The sequence below is a fragment of the Chiroxiphia lanceolata genome, chromosome 6, assembly GCF_009829145.1.
Source record: "Chiroxiphia lanceolata isolate bChiLan1 chromosome 6, bChiLan1.pri, whole genome shotgun sequence".
Taxonomy (NCBI): domain Eukaryota; kingdom Metazoa; phylum Chordata; class Aves; order Passeriformes; family Pipridae; genus Chiroxiphia; species Chiroxiphia lanceolata.
In genome coordinates this window covers 15,834,336-15,851,696 of record NC_045642.1, presented here as the reverse complement: position 1 = coordinate 15,851,696, position 17,361 = coordinate 15,834,336, and the positions used below count along the sequence as shown (strand labels likewise).

The 17,361-nt window shown below is 49.6% G+C and overlaps 1 protein-coding gene across 1 annotated transcript; it reads right to left on the bottom strand.

Moving 5' to 3' along the window:
- Positions 1 to 13,662: 13,662 nt before the first annotated feature.
- Positions 13,663 to 15,403, bottom strand: CDKN1C (cyclin dependent kinase inhibitor 1C). The gene is made up of 3 exons (XM_032691081.1): positions 14,721 to 15,403; positions 14,504 to 14,630; positions 13,663 to 14,357 (listed from the first exon to the last, which is right to left on the bottom strand). Exons 1-2 carry the CDS (start codon positions 15,169 to 15,171, stop codon positions 14,509 to 14,511), a joined length of 573 nt encoding a protein of 190 aa, XP_032546972.1. The 5' UTR covers positions 15,172 to 15,403; the 3' UTR covers positions 13,663 to 14,357; positions 14,504 to 14,508.
- Between the last annotated feature and the right edge of the window lie 1,958 nt (positions 15,404 to 17,361).

Genomic DNA, 17,361 nt, shown 5'->3' with positions numbered 1-17,361 from the left:
AGCCAGAGAAGCCAAGCCATTGCTTTCAATTAGGTGGCCCACTTGGCTAGGGGTGCTGCTGTTTCATTCAATAACTCATACGATATTTTTTCTAATCACTGTGTGCTTTTCCCATCTTTTATGAAGCCAAGTCTTTATTTTCTCTCTCCCTCAAGAATGAAACTCAACCTTAACAGCTAATAAATTCATTTGGGGGACTACAAAACATTAAGACAATGTAAATATGAGGAAAAGATGCAAAATTAGTCTTTATGCCACCCATGTGACCATGAGCATCTATCCAGCTGTGGAGTGCTCTTATTTTACAGACAGTAGCATCCACTATGCTTAAAATACACCTTGAGGGTACAGCAGGGAATGTAACATGTTAGTACCCCGGGCCAGCCCCAGACATTGCAAAGAGGGGTGATTGCTGCTAACAGCTTCAAGTGCAGCACAGAAAGGCCTAAGAAAGGGGAAAAAAGCAGGAAAGAGCTTATGCTTGGATGTCTAGGGCCATCTGCCACCGCAGAAGTACAATACTGGATTCTTGAAATGTAAAAATAGATCTCAAAAGAGACATGTTTTAATGAACTGAACACAAAGAAACATGGTCGAAATAAACTGAAAACAGAAGCAAGGTTCAAGGATCTGTTTGTTAAATGAACACCCAAAGCCAGAATATGTTTTTAGTGCTGGAGAATGCTGGCTGTCTGGTTTCTGCTAAAGCCTCCAGTCTCTCTTTGGGATGCATGTGGGAGAAGGAGGGGGTGAATGGCAGCCCTTGTTTGTCCTCTCTTGAGGAATCTAATTATGTATCAATTGATTTCAAAGACTGGAATAGTAACTCTCTAGAAAACACTCGCTCAGAGACATTGTTCCAATTTTCGCCTGTTCATAATTTATTCACCTCCGGTTTCAATGAGAAGGGCGCTCCCTCATGCTGATTCGCCCCCGCAAGTTGCACAGAAAATCACAAGTTTGTGGACTTTGGAAAAAAAAAAAAAAAACCAAACAAAACATGCACACACAGAGCAGTGCTGAGAGGCGAGGGGAAGGCGTCTGGGCAAGTGGGAAGGAACAAACGCAGCTCCTCCAATGCAGGGCTCATGCAAACCGCTGTGGTGGGCAGCCCCCACCATGCCCAGCTGGGAGCAGAGCTTCCTCCCTTGCCCCCTCGCTGCCAGCACAGCCTGGAAATACCCTGGGGGGTGAGAAGAGCTGTGTGCCCCAAAGGAGCATTGCTCTCATAGCACTGCAGTGCCCTGAGCATCGGGCATGTGAGGTGCAGGCTGCCGCTGGTCTCCTGATGCCCTGTGTGCAGAAAAACCAAAAATGTTTTGGTAGCCCACCCTCCAGGCCTGGTGCCACCCTGCCTGCTCTGCCCAGCTGGTTCATGGCCATTCTGGGGTTCCCCCGTGCAGTGTGGCTCTAAGGGACCCCACTAGCCTCCAGCCACAGTGGAGGACCCTGTCCCTGGGTATCCATGGGTCACCCATGCTACACAGTGTGGGGGGTGACTAACCAGGGCCACTGCCCTCGCAGCCCACAGACCAGGAGTGTGTGAGTGTGTACGTGTACTTGGGGTGGGGGTCCCCCAAAGCCAGAGCTGTTTGCTTGCAGCAGGAGGCACATGGTGCCCGGCACCCAGCACTGCTGCCTTGTGCCCACCCAGGGCAGGGTAACGGCCCCCAGCAGGACAACCCCTCCCCCAGGGGCTGAGCCCCCCCAAAAAAACCGCAAAGGCAGCGGGTTGGGCGCGGAATCCATCCCTACCCCTCCCCAAGCAGCCGAGCCACGAGCCTCTGTCATTCAGCCTTCTGCCCGGCTGATCACTGTGAAAAGAGCCGCCCCGGTGACAGAAACACATGAATATTGACTGCAAACAAACCCCGGGTGAGCGGCACCTGGGGGGCTGGAGCGCCGCCCCCCCCCCCCCCTCAGGCCGCAGGCAGCGCGCTCACCTGCTGCGGGGCGCGGGCACGGGCACAGACAGACACACACCCAGCCACGCACAGACACGTATTCATGGGTGTACAGCCCTGCACACACCCGTGTACAACCACACACACACCCGTGCACAGCCCTGCAGACACCCGTGTACAGCCCTGCACACAGCCCTGTACAGCCACACACACCCCCGGTGCACACGCAGGCACATCCAGCCACCCCCGGGGCAGCCCCAGCCCCGCCCGGGCGGAGGGTCCGACCGGCTGCAGCCCCCCCCCGGGTACCTGCCGCAGGCCGGGGAGGCGGCAGCTGAGTCTATATAGCTGGTGGGTTATAATGGGGCTGTCCCCCGGGGGGGAGGACCATAAAAGAAACACGTTTCATTTACAAGTTTCCCCCAGCTGGCCCCCGACTTCAGTCCTTATTCCCTTTCTGAAGAGGGAATGGGGAGATGCTTCTCCCCCCCCCCCCCCCCCCCCGCCCTTCCTTTTCATGTATCTACCCCCGGGCCAAAATCTGTGCTTTCACTTCCAAATCCTCAAGCTTTCCCAGTTTAAAGGCAAGAGTCATGGGGGAAGGGGGGTAGGAGATAAAAGCTCTAACCCTCACGATTTTCCATTTCTTTTTGGGCCATGGCACCCCTGATTATCCATTTCCTCTCTACCAACTCCATGAAGAAAAAATTAGTAATAATTGTATTAGGATATGCTTATATATAAGCCTACAGCCCCCTCCCCCGAATTAATAAAGAGCATCTGGAAGCTGATATATCACCAAATCCACCCCCCACCCCCCCTTTTTTTCTTCCCTGTTGTTTAGGATTAGGGCTATAAATAACGTTTCGGGTGGGTTTTGTGAACCAGACACGTTTCTAAGGTGTCCCCGCATTGTACTGTCATAGCGGGGTATAGAGCAGGGGTGCAGGGGACCGACCCCTCCCGCCAAGCCCCTATTAACCGCCTATTACTGGGGGTGGGGCAGGGAAGGTGCAGATTTAAATGGCTCTCCCCCCTTCCCTTCAAACGCAGACAATTTTGATGAGTGGGTTTTTGTCCGGATGGTTTGTAATGGTGCCTGTTTTGGGGTGTCCCGGGGGGTCCGGGAAGCTTTAATTCGCTCACAAAGGCTCATTTGCAGGTCAATGCCATGGCACACTCGCCTCTCCCCTTTGCCTAAATCTCCTTTTGTTCCCCGTCGCCTGCTCCTCATGCCAGATGGCCGCGGAAAATGCTAATTTTCTCTCCCCCCCCCCCCTTTTTTTCTTTTTTTTTTTCCTTTTTTTTTTTTTTTTTTTTTTTTTTTTCTTTCTTTTTTTTTTTTGCATTTAATTGCAGCCCTTTGCAGATGGGGGCTGCGGAGTGTGTGCTTCATTCAAATGAGGTTTGCTTTTTGGTTTCCAGGCACGTTTCTAAAAATCCGATCTGAGTCAGGCAGGGATTAGTTTGACAGGGAAGTGATCAGATTAAAATCCGTGCATGAGCTCGGCCTCCTCCCTCCCTCCCTCCCTTTAAAGCTCTCCTGCTTCCCTGCCTTGCCCGCCTCTTTCCTCCCAGGAAAAAGGCAAATTCTCTTTCCTGAGCTGGGGCAAGAGATTTGGGGTGAGAGGCAGGGTGGATTTTGCCTAAATCTAGGTAGAATTCCAGGGAAAATTCATCTTCTTGGGGCAATTTGAAAATAGGATTCCCCTAGATAGTATCTTGCCATTGGTAGGGTCACAAAGCTGGATTTGTCATGGAAAAAAGTGGTTTTCTCTCTTTTTTAAACTTCCTTTCAAAAAGGCAAGTGTTGGTCTTGATGGGAAGTATAGAGTGAGTGCCACCACAGGTCTGAGTATCTGAGAGTGGGGATGGGGACTGCAGTGTACAAAAGGGCAGCTGTGGGCAGCTGCTGGCACCACAGTGTGTAACACACCCGGGGGAACCCGGCCACTTCCAAACGTGTGGCAGAGATATACTGAGGGAGGTGTGCCCTCTTCTTTGGAGCCTCCAGGGTGTTGCTCAGTTTTAGTAGGATGAACTTGTCCTCAAATGGGCTCTGTAACCTTTGAAATGGCTTAAAAAATGGTTGTGCTTAAATGCTTGTTCTCAACAAGGAAAAGAGCAAAAGTGGCTTTTTTCCCCTCCTTAAAGACAGCTAGACAGTGCTTGCAGCTACTGGACAGGGTGAAACACAGACTCCTTCACACCTCCTTTTTGTCAGAATGCAAGTTAACACGTACTACTGCATATTGGCAGCTCAGGGGTAACTTGGGCAGAGCCCTGGTTTTGGGCTACTCCTTCTCGTGAGTATTTAAGCACCCCACTCACGGTTTTGTAACTGGAAGGGAGAAGAGGAGTCTGTGCTCCTCTTCTTCACCCAATGGCAGAGTGATTTTGCCCCTGAGGTAGTAGGTGTGGGTTTGTCTCCTGAATTTTCAGCTGGAAGGAGGCTTATTCAAGGCAAGTCAGCCAGGCAACCATCCTGTTGTGGTTTTTTGCTGTCCTGCTAGTGCAGCAAGCAGACCTCTCCATTCCTTTCCCTTCAGTCACAATTTTAAGGCACTTGTGAATTCTGGGTGGTAGTGGGTTTGGAAAGCGTGCTCTACAGCAAATCTCTCAAGCAGTAAGAAAGGCCCAAGGATATGCCCCAGTTGCCAATGGGTTGGATGTGGATTAAAGCATCATCAAGGTTTCAGATGGACCAAGGCTGGGGGCATGCAGAGGCAGAGCTGTAGGATGCATAGTGAAATCAGAGGTGGCACTTTCACACAGCAGTAGCAGCTTGGCAGGTGATAGTTGCAGTCTGGGCTCACAGAGTGTACCTCTGTGGAGGGAAAAGTATATTAATGTTCAAAAAAGTTTTTTAACCATTTAATGGTGCAGAGAGGCAACTTAGCAGACACCCTTATCATCTTCTGTGCAGTCACAAACCTACTCTTGATATTCCTATATGATTTGTTTGTTATAGCAAGATGCTGATGTTTACTTTGGATCATATTAGCCAACTGCTTTGCCTGAGTTCTCCTTAATTTTCTGCCTTAATTAAAGCCAGTCTGGAAACACTGACCCAGGTGTTTTGAATGCTGGCAAATGGCTGGCACAGGCACCTGGATCTGCGTCTGTAGGCTGGGGGAGCAGCACACACATATAAATGTGTGTGTGTATACACTTAAAGTGCTTGGGTTTTTTGAATGACCTGTCTATTGTAATTTTGGAGCTTAAGAAAAACACACATTAAAAAACCAAATCATCATTCACTGTGATTTGACTGTGTCCTAAGACAAAAACCACAGCTTCAGCTTTGGGACTTTTAAGTGCAACGGAATTAAGCAGTGCCTTTGCCTACCAGGTAAGACTCTGAACAGAGGTGTGGGGTGGGCATGCTGTCCTCTTTTTGCCTTTCTTGATTCTGGGAAATCGCAGCTCTGGATTGAACTGATTTGTTAAAATATTAATCATTGTATTACTTTGGTGTTAGGATACTGCAATATTCTAATATGTATTTATTATGTTGCATTATCCTAATTATTTTATTGTCTCTGATATTACATTACACTAGTTACTATTAATAGCTCATTGTGACTATGTGGAAGTAGCCATTCTCTTTGGGTTAACTGCAAAAATAACAGCAAAAGTACAGTAGACTAAGATTTAGCCCTAGTATCCCTTAAATCTTTAGTAATTATTTCTTTCTCTCTCACTCCTCTCTCCCTCTCCCTCTTTTAAATTTGTGTTGGGGAGGGGCAAATTGCATATATTCTGGATTTTGTTTAAGTTAGGTTTGTTTCTCTAAGAATTCAAGAACATTTATTTGCTTAAAGGCTTGCCAGTAAAAAGGCCCCAGGTCTAATCCCCTTTCTGCTACACACCAAGGAAACTTAGGAAACTCTTTGACTATTGACTTTTTCACGTGGAAACCGATCTGCTGAAAGTGAAAAGAAACCATTTCTTGGAGGGGGGGAAGAAAAACCTCTGTGAACTCTGTTCTGAAGAAGTCGTCGTCCTTGCCTGTGAGTAGCAGCAGAAGCAAAGGCTTTTTGATCCTCAGATTTGTAAACTTGTAGACATAATAATGCCATTTCTCTAGTGTTAGCAGGTGTCCTGTCTGGAAGTTGCTGCCTCAGCCTCCAGCAGAGCTGGGAATTAGAAAATTGTCTGTCTTTCCTGAACCGTGAAGTGCTGCTCTTAAATAAAGGCCAGGTCAGATGTTAAAGGGACATTCTTGTCTCCTGAAGCCGAAATAATCTACAGTCACGTCGAGAAATGAAGGCATCCTCCTCCCAAAATGGTCAATCTCTTTATCTCCCATTATAGTCCACAGGGTCAAGAAAAAGCCCCTTCCGTACCGACAGTTTGCAATATTTTTCCTCAGCCTGTAATTATTCTGGTTCTGCATAGCTGAATTTCAGAGAAATATGATATTGGAAAAGTTTTATTCTCTTCCTTTTTTCTTTCCTCCCCCCGTCGTTTTTCCTCTGACAGAATAGTTCAGTGAGCATAGATCAAGCTTCATATATAAATTCAGTATTTTCTCTCTGCTTGTTAATAGCTCTCAAATGAAAATAGTATTATTTTCTTTAATTTAATATTGTTAAAGAGAATTTTTGCACCAAGTCCTCGAAATTCTGTAGACAGGCACAAAACCGAAACCAACAAGTACATCTTTTAATCTGCAGCTAACTCCTTCTGGTAAGGTGTCTTTGCCAGTTGTTTTTTATGGATGTTTGCTAACAGCGATTGTTATGGAAATTATCCCTAAATCTCCTGCTGTATCCCCCTGCAGAGGTAACTACTGCTGCTTGGAGCTGCGCTGTGCTGTGCTGCGCACCCGAGAGCAAACACGAACTGCTGCTTTTATTGTATTGACGCTGCAGAAAGGCTGTGCCTGGCCATTTCTCAGCGGAGCGCCCAGTCCAAGATTTGTGCTGACGGGGAGAAAGGGTTCCCACTGGGGTGTCCCCACTCTCTCTCCAGCCATGTCCTACTCCCCCACTTATGTACTGGGCGCTGGAGGGGGAATGTGCAATTTGGCAGGTGAATAGACTTTGCGACAGGCAGGTGCCTTTTGCCACCTCAGCACAAATTAAACGTGTGTTCCCCTGTAACATCCCGTAACCTGCTGCATTCCCTGGGCTCCTCACCTATGCGGCATGGGGTGGCATGGTAATCCTGCCTGGCGGCCGGTGGAGAGGAGGGGCGGGAGTCTGGGAAGGAAGAGGTGGGTACCACCGCACCCTCTCCAGTACATCTCCAAGCAGAAAAGTCTGTCCCTTACAGGACCTAAAAGTTTGGTCTTGGCACAAAAGATGGGCTTCCTCCTTTGGAGTGATATATGTCTGGGCTCCCTCAGCTAGCAGGACAAAGAAACAGGTTTTGCCTAATGACGTGCAGAAGAAAATAGAGAACCAGGTGCCAGTATTCCCAGTCCTGCTCAGTCATCTGGGTGAAAGGAAAAAACCTAAAAAAAAAAAAAAATCTAAAGCTTTTCAGACCACCAGCCATCGGATGGGATGTTGTACCACATCGGCAAAACTCATATTAACTAGATTCATGTTTTCAAACATCTTCACTGAAGGTCCTAAGAAAAGCTGGCTTTGCTAAACCAATTACCAAATGTATGAAAACAACTTAATTATCCTCATGTTTCCACAGTAAATTACTGTAGACCTCAGTCCCAGTGTGTCTCAGGCTGCTCTATGTGATCCAAACAGGGACTTTTCCTCAGTACTTCCATGTAAAAACAGAGGAAGTAGTGATGATGTATTCTTGAGGAAAGGTGGGTTTGGTTTCATTTGCTGGATTTTGAGGTGGCTGGTTTGCACACTTATTGCAACAAGTCCTCCCAGAGAGTGGTGTGCAAGAGGAGCTGCCTGCTCATGTTCCTTTAATTCAATATCACTCGAAAACAACCCTGATCAAAGAACATTCCAGCTCTGAAAATCTCTTCTCCTTCCTCCCACCTCATAGCCAGGCATGGAGGTGATTTCCTAGGCTTGCCATGATGACAAAGGTGGTGGAGAACATAGCCTGGAGCCAAGTTGCTGCACTTACAGGAGTCTGGGAAGTGCTAAGACTTGAGGAGTCTCCCCATTCCTGAAGGGGTTGGCAGGGTGAGGGTGGGACTAAGGGTGACAGGCAGGGAAAAAAGATCTGGCAAGGTGAAAAGACCTGTCAAAGCTCAGGTAGTGATTTCTGTTAGTGCAGGGAGGGACCTGAAAAAAATTGAATGTTTTTGAGGTTCCTGTTGTAGGTTACATCCAAGAAATACTCTTGTGTGTTTGATGTGGAGCAGGCAAGGATGAGGGAATACGGGGCCTTGGCTCTGCCCCCTTGTGTCTGTGCATGATGATAAAATCTTTTAATTAAATGATCGCATTGAGTGCACAGAGTGAACGGTTCTCGCTTTAATGAGCAGTTGCTCAATTTTGTTTTTCCTGACGTTCAATGGACGGTGCTATGTCTTGTTAACTGAGCACTATTCAAACCCTGCTCAAAGTCATTATTGAATTCCCCATCGGATTTATAGAGTGCTGTTCATGGTAGTACTTTCCAAACATTAATATTTTAAAATATAAATGATGAGTGTGATTTTCCATGTTTAGTGATGGGAAGACAAATAAAAAGAGATGGGAGCTAATAATCAATTTGGAGTGTTGGTCCAAGGTACCCCATTGCTGTTCCCCTTCCAAAACCTGGGCTTCTTCCGACCAAAACTATGTGCAGAGACAGATGCAGCTGCAGCTGTGGGTGCTCAGCACCTTCACAAGTCAGACCAGAGCATCTTGTATCAGTTGCCCAGCAAAGGTGGGCAAAATTAGTGTCTGCTCATGAAAACTTGAAGCACCTTGCCCTGAACTGCACAAAGCCTCTGTTGCAGGTCTGGAGGAGCCAACTGTTCTCTGAAGCATAAAAGCCTGCATTCAACTGTTGGCATTGGATTAAGCATGAAAGCATCCTGCAGGCCCTTGCTTTACTTTCTCAGCTTCTCTGGCAGGAGTTTATCCAGCAGTTTCCCCTTTGTTGCACAGCCCAGATTCATTCTGCAAGGGAAAGCACTGGGTGAATTGAGTAGTGTGTGTCCTGGAGGGAAAAATGGTGTGCGTGGCTGTGAAAATAAAGTGGGAGCGAAAGATCTGGACTGAAATCATACAGACAGCTTGGGCACCTCCAAAACTTGAGTGTTTCCTTCCTAGTCCTCATTCTTCATGTAATACAAGTGCAGTGTGTGTAAGAGGGGGCATCATGAAGGCTAAAGCAAATCTAGTAGGGGAGAGAGAGTAATCTTGTGCTGATGTGAAGCCCAGTGACTCCTCAGCAGGGCTGGGGAATTTTTTTAGATCCACACTGACCTGGGAAACGGGAACAAAAAAAGAAGATTATTCCTAGCATGCATCTGTAGATGAGTTCAGGGAAGGGATGGGATGTTAGTGGATGAGTTTCATGGCTGTTTGCTGACAGCAGAAGTGTGTTGGGACCAGGCAGCCTCTGAAGGAATGCACAGAATATAAACAGAAACTAATATATAATGGGGAATATAAATGTTGCAATCTGCTCCCTTCTCTCCCTCCCTTTGATCACACCAGCAGAGTTTGGTGTCCCATTCCCAGCCTCTTCCAGTGTAGCCCAACTGTGCTTCTGCTCCATCTGCACCCTGTTATCCCCATCGTAGGTGTTTTCTAGTGCTGCCTCCCAATTCTCCTGTTCCCTCTCCCTGCCTCCTCATCCTATAGACTGTGGCCCATGTGGCACCACAGATACAGACATGAAGCTGTGCAACCACCACTGGCCAACAGTTCTCCTGAAGCAGAGGCTTGACCATGCAGATTGCAGAAAGTGGCTCCAAAGTTTAGTTTGTTCTGTGTTTAAAAGAGTGAGTTATTTTTTATCTAACAGCAAGGCCTGCTTCAGAGCTTTTACATTCTGTATATCATCTAACCATTTTAGCATCTTTCATTTTCCTTTTTCCCAAAAAAATCTGTCCCAGTAAAGGTTTATTGGACATATATGTCTAAAAATCCCCCTTGGTTTAAAAAGCAACTGAATAAACCAAAAAATGAAACACTTTCCATTGGGAATTTCATCACTGACACCAAAAGAGATCATGTGGTCTTTAGTAGTAGATACTGTGTAATGGGAGAGAGGTACTTGATTCTTCTCCATCCTCTGTGAGTCAGATATAATCCCATCCTTTCACCTTAGGTAAAGACTTTTGGTTTGTTTTTTTGCTTGCTCTGTTCCAAAAATCCTTGTCAAGAAGAACAGTTCTGAGAGAGTACAGGCTAGTGGAGGGAAAGACACTGGAAAACCATTGTGAGTTTATCCTGTAGTGGTAGGTGACAATGTGGCTTAAAAAAATCCAGTTCCCTGATTAATTATTTTATACTCCCTGTTTAGTCATTTCTTGTATATATAGTGTGTGTTTGTATATATGCAAGTACTCTTCATAACTATTTCAGTGCTTAAAGATGGTCAATCCAATTTACATCTCTCTGTGTGGATCCTTCACATGAGTCTCCCTGTGTAGCCATCCTACTAAGCAATCTCAGCTCATTGCAAGTGAATTGGGCATTTAGTGAATTTATTTTATTTCCATATCCAAACTTAGGGAAGTATTCCTTGAAAACTACAGGTTTTTTCCCCATCCTGTTACCTACACCTCCTGCTCATTAGCAACAAATATTTGCTGAAGAAGTGGAAAGCAGCTTTTTGTTTATTTTAAGTGATAATAGAACAAGTTTTGGCCCAGAAAGAAAAGTTGTGGCTAGGAAGGAGAATGATTCCCAGTGTCAACCATATGTTGCATTCATCTAACTGGAGTGGCTTAATTACTGGTAGATGTTGCTGCGCTCATAAAGATAGCACTAACCTTTTTGCCAAGAGTGTTTGCTGATAATTGCATTCCCTAAAAAAAAAAAAAAAAAAAAAATAGAAATGTGAAAGACTTCCTCCCATCAAGCTTCCCTTCCAGTCTTCCTTCAGAGTCCTTTCCCTTTAGGTGCCCACCACAGATTCACATAGAGAGATGCTTGTATGAAAAAATTTCTGGAGGTCTGGCAATGTTAACACTCCAATTTCAGTCTCCCTTGGGACAGGGGAAGAACTGCAGTAGCCATCCTGCAAAAATGCATGGCTCTGCTCCTTGGGAGAGGGAACGGTTGTGATTTGGAGTAGATTATTCCTCTAATTGCGTAGCTGGTTTCAGTCTGGGATTAAGGCGGCTCAAATAATGACCTGACTTTTTGTAGCTGTAATGAGCAGCAAGCTCGGTCCTTCAAGACCCCTGATATTTTGAATCTTTTCCAAAAATATTCCTGTCGTCAAATCCAAAGTGGAATTTGGGATTTAGTGCTAAGGGGTAAGTGGGTTGGCAGTAACAACCGGCAGCCTCCCTCCTCTTCTGCCTATGCATTCTCATGATAAAGGGCACTTTAAAGCCCCTCTGACAATGAATGAGTCCTAGTTAAATATTTCAAGAACTTCTTTACATGGTTTCCTCTGATGCATGTACTGTTGAGACATCTGTCTTCTGTACTAATAAAGTAGTCTAGATTTAAAATGAACTTCATTGGATTGCTTTGAAACTATAGGCACATATGGTTCATAATTAGCTGGATATCTCTTATAGTTAAATGATTTTTTTTTTCTCTCTCTCTCTCTCTGTCGCCCATTCGCATCAATAATAGAAGCAAACAAAGTTCCAATTGTTCCCTGTTGCGGGACATTATGTGCCTGAATAAATGGATGTTGGCTGTGTCTACATGGATTTGCCATATGGCTACAAAGGCCGAAAGAATAGGGGCAGTGTGCTTTGTGCCGGGGCGAGGAGGGCCGGCCGGGCTGGGTGGGGCAGGGCGCGGGGGCAGCCGCACACCTTCCCGCACCCCCGGGCCCTCAAGGAAAGCACAGCCCAGGGGACTGCAGGATGTGGCCCTCCCTGTTGCGGGTTGGAAACCCTCTGGCTCCTCTCAGGCTATGCCCATGAGCTGGAATTATTTGCTTTAATAAAGAGCCCTGTGCCTAAACTCTCCCCGCGGTGAGAGCTTTCCTCCTGAGTCAGGCTGGGCACACCTCGGGGCAGGCGGTGGCTCCTCTGGCCGAGGTATTTGGAAGCTCAGAGCAGGGATCTTTCATTGCAAAAAGTCCTATTATTAGTTGGGGGCTGGGACAATGGAGGTCCCAAAGGCACCTGCTTTCATGAAAGCGAGAGAAAAGCCCATAAATCCTGGAGGATCCAGCTGCCTCACTCCGGGTATTGTTGGCTTTCATAAGGAAAGGGAAAAGCTATTTTTCTTTTCAAAGGGGGGAAAATCGTATTGAGTCAGCGGCCACTGATGCGGGCGTGTAAAATAATCCCGTTCTGATTAAGCGATCATGGAGCTGGAGGTAATCAATGTTACTTTTACAGCCAGGAGTGTTTGGCGGCCGTGACGGGGGGGCAGAGAGGAGCGCTGCGGGGACCGGGGGAAGATGATGTGGACAAACCCTGAGCCTTATTCAGCCTGAACCTCATTCTTTCAGCTCCCTCCCCCCTCCGTGAAAGAGTATCAAACAGAGCTCATAAAGCCAGGGAGTGGTGCCCTCTTGGTCGCCCCCACCTGCTGGGTACAGCATGGGGGTGCAGTGCTTCACGGAGGTACAAGAATGGGGAGTGGGGTCTGAAAGGGATAAATCTGACCAGTCAGTCCCCACCCCTCTAGGATCCTGGTCTTCTTCTCGCATCCTGCTACCCATCTGTACTCTCCAGCACCCCAACCTTCCATCACCTGTAGCCAAGACCAGCCCTGGTCTGTCCCTCCTCCCTGAGCAGCACAGGGTTTGGGACCCAGCACAGGGCATTTGCCCTGACTCCACGGGGCTGTGTGTATATCCTGTGGTTTTAACCCCCTCCCAGGCCACAGGGACAAGGAGACACCGCAAAGTGCTGTGGATGCACGGCTGTGACAACACTGTCATCAAAGCGTTAATGTCAAAATGCAGGCTGTTTTGCCTGTTGGGAGCGTTTATTTCGTGGATTTGTTGTTTTGCTTTTTACCTCTTCTAGGGCGAGCTGGAACTGCTGCCTTTCCCAGAACTGTGGTGTGTTTGCCCTGTAAATCATTGCTGGGCAAGAGGTACCAGGAAGTGTTTCCCTGCAGTAGCCACGGCTCCGAGCTACGGGCTGGGGGTTGAGGGCTTGCGGCTGGGGCCGGGGCGGGGCAGGTTTGCACAACTAAGGCAGGGGCGTCCCCCTAGTGCTGAGCCGCTGGGGGTCACAGCCTGCAGGCACCAGTCTCCCTCCCCCCGACTATCCCCAAGCGAGGGAGGTAGCGGCCCAGCCCCGATGCGGTGTGAAGTGGCTGCCGCAGCGCTGCCGGGGTCCGCGAGAAGGGGCAGATAGAGCTTTGGGACGAAAGGGGAAACGGCTAAAAGTAACCATAAAATGTGGCGAAAGGCCGAATTCAGGGTGTCATGAAGGGCGTGTACTCCCCTCATGCTTGGGTAACTCCAGCAGTACTCAGGAACACTTGTTTTTAAGGGGAAAAATCCCCCCTTTCCCCTCCGAACTGCACGCCAAGCTTTTCGCCGGGGGGCGTAGCTGGAAGCGCTCTCCCCGCGGCGGGGTCGTGCTCCAGGGGCGCCTGGGGCCCCGGGGCGAGGGAGGACTCCCCCCGCGAAGAGCTGGGCTTGGCTCCACCGCCCAAGCCTCGGGGGCTGTCCCTTTCCTCCCCCCCTTCCCTCCGGACTTCCCCCCGAGCACACACCAAGCAGCCTTGCAGGCGTTTCCTTTTATTTTATTTATTATTGAAGTTGTGGCATTATTTGCAATGGCAGTGGTACAGACCGGCTCAGGACCCACTGAAACAGATTTGTCTTCAAGTAAAGTCTAAAAAATATTTTGATTCATAGCTACATCTTATGAATGCCAAAAAAAAAAAATCCACTATAAAAATAAATTTACATTTTGTAAATAACAAAAGCAAATATAGTGCCCTTTGGCTTAACCAAAAGAAAAAAAAAAAAGACTATTGGATGTCAAGTTATCCACGTTTCTGACATAAATAGAAAATATAAGTTAGTATAACTCTTAAAAAAAGTTTTGTACAAATATACACTTGTTTTTTTCATTTTTCCTTTTTTCTTTTTTTGCACTGAGAGCTCAGCAGAGATTAAACATTTCTTATAAATGACTTTTTAAAGCTTTACACTTCTGGCCAGTGTACTCAACATTAGGCATAATACATTTCTATACAGAACGTCATACATTGCACAGCTGTACTTTTAACACTGCTCCGTGCGCGGCCGGTGGGCAGGCGCTCCGGCTTCGCTCTGGCTCCGGCTCCCGCTCCCGGTCCGGGCGGGCACGGGGGGGGTCCCACCTCGCAACGCCGCCCGCCCCGGGCCCCCGTGCCTCCGGGGCGCCGCGCCTCCGGGGGCGGCGCGCCTCTCCCGTGGGTGCAGTAGTGCAAAAATCTGGGGAAGAACAGAAAGAGGGAGGGAAAAAAAAAAAAAAGTCATGAAAAAAATAATCAGTGGTGATAGGGTAAATTTAAAAAAAAAAAAAAAAGTGCCGCAGAAAGCGACCGGACACCCTCGCCCGCCCCCAGGTCGCGCCTCACCTGGCTCACCGGAGCCGCTTGCGGGGGGTCTGCTCAGCCGGCACGGCGGCGGGGGGCGGCGGGCAGCCGGTTGGGCGCTCCGCCGCCGCCTTGGGCTCCGCCGGCCTTTTTCTCCTCGCGAAGAAATCTGGATGGGGGACGCAGAGGAAGGAGGGGTCCATCAGCCACTGCGGCGGGACGCCCACCGCCCCCTCGCCCCCCCCGGACCCCCACGCACCTGTGATGCGGGCCGTCGGGCCCCTCCGGCGGGGCCGCATGCCGCGGCGGCGGGGCGCGGCGCGGTTCTCCCGGCTCAGGCGCCCCCCGGGCCCCTTCCCGGCGGCGGGGGGTGGCGGCGGGGAAGGGGGCGCCTGGAGGAGGGGGACGCGGCACCGTCCCACCTGCAGAGTCTCCCGGTAGAAAGCGGGCACGGCGCCGGCCTCCACCTCCTCCCAGCGCAGGCGGCCGGGCCCCGGCAGCGGCGTGTCGGTCTGGAAGTTGTAGTCCCAGCGGCGCTGGTCGTCCTCCCCCATCTCCCGCAGGCGCTCCCGCAGCTCCCGGCCCAGTTCCTCGTGGTCCACCGGTCCGAAGAGGCTCCTGCAGACGGGGCTGCGGCCGTTCCCGGCCAGGGCTCTCCGGGCGGAGAGGCGCTCCAGGGCGGCGGCGCCGGAGAGGTGCACGTTGGACATCGCCGCCGGGCAGGACGCGGTGGGCTGGGAAGGCGCAGATGCCCCCCCGCCGCTCCTCTCCTCGCCTCCCGTCCCGACCTGTCCGCTCACGTTCGCACCAGCCCTGCCTCCCGCCTTTGAGCCCCTGCCCCCGGCCGCTGCCTTTTAAACCCCGCTCGCCGCGAGTGCGAGCAAAACACCATTAGCATAATAGTGTTTCCCTGCCGCCGGCCCTCCGCGATTGGCGGGGCCCCCCCCGCCGCCCCCCGTCCCCCGGCGGCAGCGCTGCTGCCCGCGCCCTCCATTGGCTGCGGCGGCAGCGCCGCTCCGCCGGCGGCCGCATTGGCCCGGCCCGGCCCCGCCGCGGACCGGGGGGGCGGCCCCGGCGCTGGCCCGGCCCCGGGGGGCGGCCGCCGAGCTCCCCGCCCGCGGCCGGCCCTGCTCCCTTTGTCTGTCGGCGGTCGCGGCTCCGCCGCCGCTTCCAACCCGGCGACTCTCGGATTTGGTTCCCTCCCCCCCCTCCCCGTGTTGCCTTTTCCGCGCGTAGGGTGCGTGTGGGAGTGTTTTTATTATTATTTTTATTATGTTGTTGTTGTTTGTTTGCCTTCTGTCCCTCCCTTCCCCGAGGAGTTTTTTCAGCATCCGTCGAGCGCGGGGGTTTGGGGCGGGGGAGATGATGCGTGTGGTGGAAAACGGGATCGTTTGTGGCTCGGTTTTTTTTATTACGCTGCTGCAAAACAAAGCGAGATGCTTGCAGATTTCAAAACAAGCTGAAGGCTATTTTTAAAAATAGAGCTTCTCAGCTGCATGGAAGTAATAACTTGCAGCCTTAGTGAATAGAAATACATGAAAACCACAGCATTTTCCTCTCCTAACTTTAAAACCCACATAATACGTGTTTGTTCACTGCAGATGAACTAATCTCGCTATTGTGTTGCCAGAGATCAGCTGGCTTGTGCTTTACATTTTCTGGAGGTCACTGCAATCATTGCCTTTTGTTGCTTTGGGATGGAGGAATATGAAAGGAAAAGGAGGGGGAGCATAATTGACACTGTGCTAAAATTGGGCCCAGAACATCATCATAATGTTGATGCACATCTCAGAGGGTCTTTACCACAGTGAGTTTTTCATCTGCAAACAACAAGGGGAAAGATGGATCTTTATTGTATTGTGTGTACTGGGATACCCTAGCTCCTCATGTTCCTATGGCTCTTGCCTTTGGGATATTCAAACCTTTGAGCAAAGACAACTTGGATGGTTTTATTCCCTAGAGGGAATAAAACTAGTATGAATTCCTAGGATGTGCTGGCTCTGCAGGGAGTGCCCAGGTGCTGCTTTACTTCAGGGCTGGAGGGGTTGCAGCTTTAGGCCCCTTAGGACAATGGTGACCTCCCTTAGCAGGCAGGTGTCAGCTTGAAGAAGAGGGGTATTAGTCTTTGGACCCATGGAAAGCACTTCCCAGCTGCACCAAAATAAGTCATTTTCCTCTGTGGTGTTTCCACATTCAGCCCACATCTTTGACAGAGTCTGTGACAGCCCTCCAGCACTACCGAGAACATTTGCTCCTGACCTTGCCATGCTGGTGAGGAGCTTGGATCAGCCAGGACAGCTCCCACCATGTCCCAGGTACTGCACCTTCTGTGGTGTTCCCAAAGTTTGGCCGTGCCAGGAGATCCCAGTAGTGCCCATGGTATTGGACTCATGGACCCAGGGTTGGCTCCTGCTGGCAGAGAGAAGGGAGAGAATGTTGGAGCCTTGCTCATTGCACAGGAAGGGTCTATCCATGCTCAGGCTGATGAACAATAAGATGTCACAGCAGGTTTGATCACCTGAAATCATCTTCTGATATTTGTGGGGACAGATGTGCTGCTCAGGGGAGGAGGTCTGTAGCATTGCAGCCGAGAGAAGATGATGCAGCAAAGGTCTTCAGTGTGCAGATCCCTGCTTGTTTCCTGGGCAGGCATAGAGTCACACCTGGCAGAAGACTTTGCCAACCAGTGGTACAGACAGACCACTTTCATTTCACTAATAGTGGTAGCACAGGTACTTAGGAAATGTAAAGGTTGTTTGTTTTTTTTTTTGTAAGGATACCTGTTCAGATGTGATGGTCTCAACAGACATTTGTGGTTTCCCATGTGAACTGGGCCACAACCTACCCATGTGGCTATTTTAGGTGAATGTTACCACACTGTCTTTTCCTTCCCCAAATGG